General features: G+C 42.2%; 3 protein-coding genes across 3 annotated transcripts; 1 reads left to right on the top strand and 2 right to left on the bottom strand.

Moving 5' to 3' along the window:
• The first annotated feature begins 146 nt into the window (after window positions 1–146).
• Window positions 147–2601, top strand: LOC128734048 (guanosine-3',5'-bis(diphosphate) 3'-pyrophosphohydrolase MESH1). Its single transcript, XM_053828032.1, has 3 exons — window positions 147–241; window positions 1903–2067; window positions 2148–2601. The coding sequence occupies exons 2-3, from the start codon at window positions 1941–1943 to the stop codon at window positions 2570–2572; spliced, it is 552 nt and encodes a 183-aa protein (XP_053684007.1). The 5' UTR covers window positions 147–241; window positions 1903–1940; the 3' UTR covers window positions 2573–2601.
• Window positions 2548–3984, bottom strand: LOC128734040 (probable phosphoserine aminotransferase). Its single transcript, XM_053828020.1, has 4 exons — window positions 3705–3984; window positions 3273–3645; window positions 3042–3211; window positions 2548–2979 (listed from the first exon to the last, which is right to left on the bottom strand). The coding sequence occupies exons 1-4, from the start codon at window positions 3878–3880 to the stop codon at window positions 2610–2612; spliced, it is 1089 nt and encodes a 362-aa protein (XP_053683995.1). The 5' UTR covers window positions 3881–3984; the 3' UTR covers window positions 2548–2609.
• A 4807-nt stretch (window positions 3985–8791) lies between these two features.
• LOC128732603 (putative defense protein 3) lies at window positions 8792–10575 on the bottom strand. Its single transcript, XM_053825887.1, has 2 exons — window positions 10160–10575; window positions 8792–8903 (listed from the first exon to the last, which is right to left on the bottom strand). The coding sequence occupies exons 1-2, from the start codon at window positions 10573–10575 to the stop codon at window positions 8825–8827; spliced, it is 495 nt and encodes a 164-aa protein (XP_053681862.1). The 3' UTR covers window positions 8792–8824.
• Between the last annotated feature and the right edge of the window lie 622 nt (window positions 10576–11197).

Genomic DNA, 11197 nt, shown 5'->3' with positions numbered 1-11197 from the left:
TATGTGCAAAAAGTTACATGTGTTATTCACGTTATGGTACAGACTCAACAGCGAAGACGCAAACCGCCGATGATAGAGCTTCATGCGCAAGTGTTTATCAGTTGTTTTGACAGTATACAAGAGTTTGTTGTTGTTTTTACAGAGAAATTCAGTCTATGAGTGTGTTTTTCAGTTGTTACTTCACTCGTGTAATATAAAGACAAGAGTACTCTTTTTTAACGTTTGTTTTATTCTCTAATAGGTGAGTGAGCTAGTACAATTATTAAAAATTTTGTGAGGAATACCTTAACCGTATCGGCATGATCTGTGCATGCGTCGCTACGCTATGGGCTGAAGATGAGAATAGATTAGGTTAAATAATATTTCTAATCGAAACAATTTAAATTTTCTTTAATTTTCAATTTCTGTGAATACTAAATTACGAATGAAAGTATGAATTACTAAATTACAAAAACAAAACAGTTGAACAGAGTTTGATATGTATATGTGATATGTGAGTGCGAGACGGTGGACATTTTCTTCTTCAGCATAGAGCCGGGGCGGCTCGTGCCGTTTCAAGCACCCGTGTCCAGTCAACTCGGTCTTGGGCCACTCGCCAAAAGTCAAAAATCCAGTTTCAAGCTTTTGCCATCATTATATTTTTATCATTTTCTAGAATACTTTGGGAGGTCAACTTGAAAATTCTAGCCAGTTTGAAGTTAAAATGAATTTTTGACAAATGTCTGAAGTTGAACATGCTGAAGAATGATATTTTAATTCTACAAATGTCCCATATAAAACTTTGTTCAATTTTGCTTGGCTAAGACGGTACTGTCAAATGAATGTGAATTGAGTCAAAGTGATCGTGCCATCCCTGGATGCAGTAATCCTTCACGAAATTTCAAATCGAAACCGCTGGATGTGACAAAAAAGATGTAAACAAACCACCAAGTGGTGTCATTTGACGGCAAAATGACGTCATCGCAATGATTTGTCCAGGGAAGCAATTAAGCGTAATTTTAGGGCAATTTTATACAACTTAAATATTATTAAGGCATAAAATGAGCCTGTTGATAATGTAAATAAATAAATAACAGAGGCAAGCTTAACATAAATTAACCTAGCATTGCCTAGCGGCGTTCACAATAATCCTTCAAGAGATTTGTCACAAAATTGAATTGCTAACGATCAGTAAAACTGCCGATTAGTAACTCTATGAACACAGTTGAAAATCTCTGGCTACGGCAATAAGTTGTAGGATTTGGGAGCAAGACATATTATTAGGGAAGTTGATGGAGAGAGTCTGTATTACGTCAAATCGTCATGCCGACTTGTATCGTTCCCTGAAGGCGGAGGCTATGAGTATAGGCCTGAAAATAGATGCATCGGAATTTGGCAAGTAGATTATGTTCATGCATAATTTTTAGATGACTTCCTGTTCAAGAAATCCCTCAGCCCTCAAAGGGGGATCCGCTGATCTATCCAGTCCACTGTGCTTCAAAAGTACCTGCAATATCTGCAATCCGCAAGGCCTAAGATCTTGCCTTCGATTCCGCTAAAAATTGGTTGTAACTAAAGCTGGGTTCGACGAGCGGATCCTCTAGCTTGGGTAGAAAGGAACGGTACACAACTTCTCAAGAGTTGCTTCAATGGCCCTCCCTTACCTAATTTCTCGCTCTTTCCACTTTACGCCTTGTCCCATTCTGTTTGATCACTATCAACTCCTTTGTTTCATTACTTTCTTCTACCGTCCCCTCCGTCGATTGTAAAAACTACCGTTATAAAAAATTTACATACAGGCAACGGAATTATTTGATCTTGAATTTTGAACATTTTGAATTTTTGGGAACGTCTAGTTTAACAACTGTAACTAATAAGTAAATCATTGATCAAACTTACCATTCTACTTTTCTTTCCAATTAGCAATTTCACATCCAATCAATTAATTCACCTACTTAACAATGTCTTGCGATGAAGTTTCGACCGTGCTGTCACAATACACCAAATGCATAGACTTCGCAGCTGTCAAGCACCGCAACCAACGCCGACTAGATGCCGATAAAACACCATACATTAACCATCCGATCGGTAGGGGCTAAATATTCTGATTGTTAAATCCTAATATTTTCAAACAAATAGCTACAATTTCATTGTACTGAACGCATTAGGTGTCGCTTGCATCCTTACCGCCGAAGGAGGGGTGGCCGATTTCGAAGTACTGCAGGCAGCGATTTTGCACGACACCGTAGAGGACACCGACACCAGCTTCGAAGAGATTGAACAGCACTTTGGGACACGTGTTCGCCGACTAGTCGAAGAAGTTACCGACGATAAGACCTTGCCGAAGATGGAACGCAAGCGTCTTCAGATTGAACATGCTGCTAGCAGCAGTCCACAGGCAAGGTTGGTGAAGCTTGCCGATAAGATCTACAACCTACGGGACTTGCAAAGGTGTAAACCGGAGGGATGGACCGACGAACGCTGTCGGCAGTACTTTGTGTGGGCGAAGAAGGTATGTGATAACCTGAAAGGTACCAATGCAAAGTTAGAGGGCATCTTAGACGATATCTTCTTGAAAGAGAATGTTGTGTGATGTTATATTTATTGAATAGAAATGCTATTGTAATTTATTATGAATTTTTTGAATGAAATTCCAACATGTATGTTCGTAGAGCTTCCACTTCGTCCAGGGTGACTGCATTGTACAGCGAAGCTCGGATGCCCCCTACGGAACGATGGCCTTTTAGTTGTTGCATTCCTAGGGTTTCAGCTCCTTTCAGGAATTCCTTTTCCAAGGCATCGTTACCACCGGGGCCCCCGATACGGAAGGGTACATTCATTCGACTGCGGACGTTGCCTTCCACAGGGCAATAGTAGAAATTCTTGGATCCGGCGATCACTTCGTAGATCATGTTTGACTTTTTCAGCGCGATTTGATGCATTTTTTCCATACCGCCCTGACGTTTGATCCAAGCAAAGACGCGACCCACGACGTAGATGCTACATGCAATATTGAGTGAGATATTATTTATCAGCCAGTGAATGAACGTATGAGATCTTACATGAATGTAGGAGGTGTGTTGTTGATTGAATTGTCCCTTGCAACGGTTGAGAATTCTAGAATGGTCGGTGTTATTGGCAAATGGTGTCCAATTAAATCTTCCCGAACGATAACCAACGTTATTCCGGCTGGTCCAATATTTTTTTGAGCACAAGCGAAGATTACTCCAAACTGTAATTGGTAACGATTTGTATATGTTTTAAAATAAATTTGTGGGTATTGGTTTTCATACCTTTTTGATGTCGATTGGTTTAGACATAATGTTGGACGACATGTCTACGACCAGCGGGACATCGTTGGTCTGTGGAACAAAATTGAATTCTACTCCTTCGATGGTTTCATTATCACAGTAATACACATATGATGCATTCGGGTCAAGCTTCCAGTCTTTTGCGTTCGGTACACAGATGTACTTGTCGGGTTTCGGCACTACCTGGTTAACTTTGCCGTATTTAGAAGCCTCTTTGGCGGCCTTGCTTGACCATGAGCCAGTTACGAGATAGTCGGCTGTTCCCGTCCTACCGATTAGGTTCATTGCTACAGCTGCAAACAGCCCAGTTCCACCACCTTGCATGAGTAGAATTTTGTAGTTGTCAGGCACCTTTCTAAAATTTGTCTTATCAATGAAAAATATTCCGTTTTCGGGTACCCAAAAACTACTCACAATAATTCCCGAGCCAACTCAAGTGTGTCATTATGCAACTTAACATAGGATGATCCACGGTGAGACATCTCCATGACACTCATGCCGGTCGTGCCATGTTCCACAAGTTCCTTCTGAACTTCTAGGAGCACTTCACGAGGCAGTTTAGCCGGTCCAGCTCCGAAATTTATCACCATCTTTTACAATTCACTGTTGCTAACGGGACTTACAGTACAGTTAAGGTTGCGATCTTTAGACGACCGACCTGCGACGAGATCCACTTACGAATGGCGTGGCGTGGCGACACAGTCGATGATGGCAATTTTCCATCGCTCAATCAATCGTACGGCTTTACATGTGTAGTAGTTAATACTGAAGGCCAAGAATCAGGTTGCACTTGTTGCAGTAAGTACGCTCTGTGTACATGATAGGCGAGTGAGAGAAAGGAGCAGACGATGCGGCAGAAACTTATGCCTATCAATTTCGTATTCATTCTTGAAAGCCGGGCCGCTTTCAACGCTTTCGGAGGTCAGCACTACTGATAGGACAATTTGTTTGCGTTGTTGTTTTGGTTATTTTCTTTGGTTAATCGCAGTTCGAATGACCTGTGCGTGAACGAATCGAATGAAACCGGTTCAGACGAAAACAGACGAATTTATTTTGGGCTTGGGACCAACCGAAGCAGACTGGCTGATCTGTAGAGTTGATAACTGTTATCAATTGTCTACTTTCCCACCACTTGCCACACAATCTCCATGAGACTGAGAACATTTTATCATTTTATTTATTGTACTTAGAGATTAACAGCAAATCCATTAGCGAGGTTTTATAGCAACAGTTCTTCGAAAGCTCCTCATGGTTCTCTTTTTCCATTATATAACGACATAATTCAAACAATAAAAGCATAAATGTACACCTGCAATTGATCAATCAAGGGTCATTGTATTTACATTATTGTTTGCTATAAACATTTCTTTAATATCAAACCATCAAAATTTTCGTCAAATAAAATTTCACATTCACGATTCTGGCCAACCCAAACCATAACATATGGCTCTGTGTGATTATTTTCGAATCTTCACTTTCTGAGATGCAGATAACTGTTGATAGGAACAAACAGGTCACTTTTGTTGTTTGCACTATCATAAAATTGTAAATATTTTTCGCTTGTCTCTCTAGAGCAGATTGAAAGTAGTGTATAATAAACACTATCACAAACGCAAACACTTGCGTTGCATCAGCTGATGACGAAATTCATTGCAATAATAACTTTCACCCTCGTACTTAATCAACAGCATGGTAATATGGTAATATGGTACTTCCTGTACACTGCATCGTATTCCGCTTTCTCTACATTGTTTTTTCAACATTGTCGAAAAAACTGTTCAATTAACTTAGAAGCTGATGGAAAAAATAACAAAATAGAATCATAGTTTTTTTTCGTCAAAGTAACTAAGTAATTTACTTACTTACTTATGTGTCCATACCAGCCACGTAGCCAGAGGTGGGGGCCAGGAGCCCTATCTTGGCTCCTAATACATTATATGCATATCTTACTGCTTATAAATATAATAAATTACAATAGATTTAATGTATTGTAGTTCTAAACGAAAAAATATGCATATAAAACAGTTAAAATCAAAATTGGGCCCCCGGGCCCCCCCTTCTGGCTACGTGGCTGGTCCATACCCTCCGATTCGGCAGAACAAAGGGATGAAATCAGAGATCTCCACTACCGACGACTACAGACCATGGCTTCCACTTGTCGTCAAGATAAGTTCTCGTCTACAGCCCGAATGTCGCTGGCTAAGCTGCGTCGCCTTGAAACATTGGTTCTGCCGCTTCTACGCTGTCCTTGCCGATTTCCGATCGAGTGCTACTCTGCAGATCTCGTTTGCTCCTTTCCGCCAAGGTGTGTCCGATCCTCTTCCACCTACGTTCTGGAATTTCTGTTGCTATCGGTCGATGATGACATCGACGATGAAGTTCCTCGTTGGATATCCAGTTGTCAGACCAGCAAGCACGAATGATATATTGCAGACAGCGATTAATAAATACCTGCAGGTTTTGCGCTATCTCCAGCAGTTTGTCAATTTCACCAACTAGTATCTCATTCTCATCCATAACGGTGAGGAACAACAGCGGTGATAGTATGCAGCCCTGTCTCACACCATCGAGAACGAAAACGTCTCGTAACGTACTAAGCCTCAATCGATGGACTAGCTTAACTGGAACTCCTCTACGCCTGAGAGCGCACCAGTTGTTTTCACGGTTAAGTCGATCGAACACCTTTTCAAAGTCAACGAACAGCAGCAGAAGAGAGTCCTGGAATTCGTTGATCTGCTCCAATATAATGCGGCGAATGCCAAAATTGGCAGTCTCCATAAAAAAATAAGGAGCTTTGTGATATGTTGTATGCTTGAGCGGCTAGCATGGAATTCACCTTGCTGCTGCCGGAGAGTAGCGTCGAACGGCTTTTGGATCCGGTTTAGGATTACCTTCATCGTCTTCGTCAGCAGCCTAGAGTCGGGGTGGCTCGTGCTGTTTCAAGCAGTCGTCTCCGTTCAACTCAATCTTGGACCTCGTCGCCAATTTCCCATTCGTCTCAGTCCTCCTGTTTCTGGTGCTGGTGGTGCTGGTTGAAACGAACTGTTTTCTACACTACGCACTGTCGTCCGGCATCCTTACGATGTGTCCAGCCCCCCGTTGCCTACCGCAGAGCAGGCGTTACAGTGCGCGAGGCCCTGTGCAGATTAAGCAGCGAGGCCCTTTTTTGTATGCCAGGACCGGAAGAGCATTGGGTAGAAAGGCTACTGTGACAATCTCAATGATCGTCTTATGAGGTGGGCTTCGATTGCTGTACACAGTTTCCGGACTGCTCATACCCATTGATGAAGTTGAGCTAGATAGTTGTAATCCTGTGGCGCCTTTCGGTACTACATGGTTAATGCATTCAATGACTTTTTGGGATTTAGGTTCTATTCTCGGTATTGAGTAAGAAGGAAATTTCCGAAGAAGTTATGCCTAGATAAAGCAAGAGCCCCGCAATTGCAGAGCAGTTGCGCTGTACTTTCAAATGCAGATTCACAAAAACGGAAGGTGTCTGTATCATTCGATATTGTTTAAATGATAAAGATTCTTCGAAGCGAAACTGGGCTTTCGTTTAGTACTAATCGACTGGAAAGCGGTTAACTGACCGTTCGCCCTGCAAGGATGTTCGTGAAGAATATGATATCGGTTATCTTATGCCTTGAGTGGACCGATTCGAGGTCGACCAAACAACACAGATCATGATAAGGTGGTAGCTGTTCTCCGTTCCATCCGAGATTTCCAAGAGCAAATCAAATATGCCAATATAGCGTGTGGCTCATTGAGGTGACGACCAAATCTCCTGACGATTGAGAACAGCTTCAAGCTCTCTTTGATCACGTTAACAATGTGTCTATTGAAGGAGAGTGAGCGGTCAAATGTTACACTCAAGTCGCGAACATATTCTGTATGTGGTACGACTCTATTCCGGTAAGCGCAGTCGAACTTTTCTGCTGAATGTCATTACTGAGCACTTGTCTGTATTCACTTTTAATCCACGGTTTTCGCAATACATTCCAAATTTTCCTAGGTCGAACTATAATTTCAAGTAATCATCCATGGACTTGATAGGTAAACATAGTTTTACATCGTCGTCGTAAATTAGAATAATTGCGTGGGAGATATCATCAGGCAATTTGTTCATTAGAATCATGAACAAAAGCGGTCCTAAGTGACTGCCTTGCGGTACTCCAGAGTCTACAGTAAATGAGCAAGATTTGTTGCCGCGTATTTTAACAAATTGTATTCTCTTCAACCGCATGCTGATTTCCATGCAATGATTCATTGCGGATATAGTTATCCACGATTTGCTCTATCAAATTGAGTAGTGGTGATGTCAAACTTATTGGTCTTAAAGTCTTTTGCATAGTTTTTTTTATCGGCCTTAGGTATGCTTTTGGGTATCTGCCTGCTTTCCACTAATTCTCCAGGATATGTTCCGAAGTTAAATTGGCTCGAAAAATGTTGATAAGCTTGGACATTATAATGCTGTCCATTTTCTGTAAGGAAACGGGCAAAATACCACCCGGATCTGGAAATTTCATTGGTTCAAAAGAGCTTAGTACTCATTTGAACGAATCCTCAGGAAATAACCGGCGTGTAAGCAGAGCGGAATCGTTTGGCACATTATGTAACGACACCTTCCAAAGCAACGAGGCCTAATTTAATCAATTTCAATAAGGAGGAAAGAAAATAAGCGATAAAAATCATGCAAATTTTTCTGAACAGCCAAAGAAGGGTCACTAGAATTTTTAAAAGTTCTCTTGTCATCACCAAGCGCGAGGCCCCCCTGAAGCGCGAGACCCCGATCCACCGCACGGGTTTGCCGGCATAAACGCCGGCTCTGCCTACTGACTTTCGGCAGATGTACGATGGGAATTGTAATTTTAATTGTAAGCATTGGATATGGCCGATATGTTGTTTCAGCCAGACAGCGCTATTTGTCGCACCGCATGCGAAGCAATGGATGAATAGATCATTTTATGAAACGAGCTAACCTCACTTTTCTGATAATCGTGGGTGGTTTTGTTGTTTCGATTTAGCCTTTCAGATAATGGTCATTTTTTTGTTTTTAACAAAATCGACAATCGACACAGGAAACTTTCATGAACACTCGCATTGAGACGAATGGAAATTACTAAATTCATGCAAGCAAACCACCCAGAATTGCCATTTGACAGCTAAATGGTGACAGCATGCAGATGCAATGATCTATTGAGAGGCGAATGCTCGAAGAAATGGTGCGGGGTTGGACCTTTCGAATGGACCATTTTTAGCGTAGTTGCGACCAACATTTACATAAAAATCTCTGTGAAATTTGCATCTAGGTGACCATTACATTTTAAACTGATTTACAAACATGCGCTACGGCATCTTCCTTTCAATCGATTGTATCGCCAAAACCAAATACTTTTACTTTGCGACACAATATCATTCTCGTTATCGCGTGATCATAGAGTGTAGAATCCTGTATTTAACCATGTTTTTATTTTTTTTATTTACATACAATCATCTCGCATCGACGACATATTATTACAATAAATGTTTGAAAATCATCCGAAGTGGCGAGCTGCTGGTACATCGGCAATCAAATTCGCCCAGAACGTTCCATAGTTTTTCACAATGGTTGCACTGTAAATGAAAAATCGAAGGAATGGAAAATAATTAGTTTAATTCGAATTTGATGGTAACCAACAACGCTTAGATTTTGAGATAATTTTGATAAGTTTGACCATTTATATATTAAGAATTTTGTAGAGGAGCAATTAGAGTTCAGCATATCCGATGGTTTAAACCGGGAGATATGATTTACAAGGTTCTGATTTTATAAGAAAATTGCTTAGACAGGATCAGGTTTGCAACGCCAAGTGAGGTAAATGACTATAAAATCACATTATCTTTGGTAGGCGTATGTCTTATTATAGCTATCACCCAGCTACTTCCTCAATAAGGGTCAACTTCCTCAACCTTGAAACGTATTAGCACTAATAGCAGTCATGCAAAACAGCTTAATTCGTTGAGCGTAACGGTTCCAGCAAAAATTCATAAACATTTCCTTGTGTTCAGTACGTTTATCTTTGACTTTATTGTCAATGATCGAAAGTTTAACTAGTGGTTGACGTGCTTTAGTTGATCCAATTTAATAATTATGGATTCAACACAACAAATTGTGACTTCGATTTTGGATATCCTATGGAATTTGAAAAAGAATACATTGCAACTTACAAAATTATTGCTTTGATTTGCTTACATCGCAATCCTTTTCTACGTTCCATTTTATTTGCCAACTTTCGGAACCAGTGCACGATGCTGCTGTACCGAGCATAACACTGCCAACCGCCGTGCCGGGTGCCGCTCCCAACACATTTTCACCTTTTTACGCACTCAGAACAGTGACCCCATCGTGCGTTGGACCGGGTGAGGGGGTCTTGGTCTTGCGTTGTGGTGACACTCGAAACAATTGCGACACTTTGTAAAAACGCGGCTTCGGAGCGGCAAACTGTGCGGCAGCCTTCGGCGAGGGCACTTATCAAACTTTACCACTTTGGTTGGGGCCACTATAGGGTATGCAGTTGGAGTGGAACACTCGAACCGGTTTCACTGCAACCCACATCTTGTTCACCTTCTCAGACTTAGGAGAGAACGTTTGGCGGACAAAACTTTTCCGAAGCACTTCACGCTGAGGGCGTGCGTGGTGATAGAAAGGTCGTCTAACGTGTGTCCGTTGGTAATGCACGGTTTGGTGCTCACTATCGATAAAATACAGTTTCAAATGACACTAAATTATACGTTTAAATAAGTGCTAACGAACCTTCCAGTATATGAGTGAAAGGACTCGACCGGTCAACAAGTTTCGTCATTCTTCAGAGGGTCAATATTGCACTTACATGAAGAGCACCTGCCCCTGACCATTTTTTGGCGCGTTCCACACAAAGCTTGCCCGCTCTTTGTCCCGGTTGTCGGCATGTGTGATGGAGGAACATTCCGGAATGGTTTTCGTGTTCGGGGACTCAATCCACTCGCCGATCCATTCGTTGCTTTGGGCATCCCGGGCCTGCAGGAAGAACCCACGGAACACGTCATGGCCGCTGACATCCACCTGAATTTGGGTACCTGGTCCGTAGGTGTTGCCACTGGCCGTCACCCGGAACGGACTTGTGCTGGGGTCTTGCTTTCTAGCTGCACCATGATTCGGTTCGTTGAAACGGCTTTTGACACAGGTATCCGCTGGAGCTCCATCCGGGAATGCACTGACTGCACCCAGGAGTACTCCAAAGTAGGCAAACGCTGGGATCACCTTCATTACTTGATAGTCTAGTTTGGTTCCGAATTCCTTCTCTTTGAGAACACTGCACCAAGAGAGAACTGAACGGTTCGAATGCGTACGAACTAAACGGCCAAAAACGGTCGATCCGGTGGGCTTTATATTGTTAGCAATAGGTAGTAGTCATACCGATGATGGCTGCCAGGCCCGCTAGTGTCTAGTTCGAATGGAAGGGGGTGGTCGCGAAACTGGCAAACTCGAGTACACCGTTCTGCCGTGCGTTTACCCGTCCAGCGGACCCGCTAGTCAGGCGAGGCTGGTTTGTGAAACGGATTGTGACAAGGTTTCAATTTAATTATGCTCCTAAAACATATACGCCGTCTTGCAGAGAGCAGTCAAATATGAATGAATGGCGCCTTGGCGTCGAAGGAGGCAAACGAAAAACGATCCATTTGAAACGAGTTTTTTTCTCTGTAGTCGGGTGGCGTTGAAGTGAGAAATGCCGTGTTTTTTATTGTTTTCGGTAGAGCTAGACAGATTTTGGTTGATGTACCGGCGGCTCATCATTGCGGCAGAGGGTTCACAAGTTTGGTTTGACCTTCCGATCTGCATATGCAGTACTTACAACGTTGGCGTTATGCTGGAATGGACGAGAAAAGGA

This window comes from Sabethes cyaneus, chromosome 1 (genome assembly GCF_943734655.1).
Source record: "Sabethes cyaneus chromosome 1, idSabCyanKW18_F2, whole genome shotgun sequence".
Classification (NCBI taxonomy): domain Eukaryota; kingdom Metazoa; phylum Arthropoda; class Insecta; order Diptera; family Culicidae; genus Sabethes; species Sabethes cyaneus.
The sequence above is the reverse complement of the archived record's forward strand: the minus strand, read 5'-3'. Positions and strand labels throughout refer to the sequence as shown.

Bases quoted from the DNA above. Each gene is read 5' to 3' on its own strand.
- LOC128734048 (XM_053828032.1), top strand. From the start codon at position 1,941: ATGTCTTGCGATGAAGTTTCGACCGTGCTGTCACAATACACCAAATGC. The intron at 2,068-2,147 runs GTAGGGGCTAAA...TGAACGCATTAG, and splicing joins ATACATTAACCATCCGATCG to GTGTCGCTTGCATCCTTACC.
- LOC128734040 (XM_053828020.1), bottom strand. From the start codon at position 3,880: ATGGTGATAAATTTCGGAGCTGGACCGGCTAAACTGCCTCGTGAAGTG. The intron at 3,212-3,272 runs GTATGAAAACCA...TACCAATTACAG, and splicing joins AACCAATCGACATCAAAAAG to TTTGGAGTAATCTTCGCTTG. The intron at 2,980-3,041 runs GTAAGATCTCAT...TATTGCATGTAG, and splicing joins AACACACCTCCTACATTCAT to CATCTACGTCGTGGGTCGCG.
- LOC128732603 (XM_053825887.1), bottom strand. From the start codon at position 10,575: ATGAAGGTGATCCCAGCGTTTGCCTACTTTGGAGTACTCCTGGGTGCA. The intron at 8,904-10,159 runs GTAAGTGCAATA...TTTCATTTACAG, and splicing joins CAGGGGCAGGTGCTCTTCAT to TGCAACCATTGTGAAAAACT.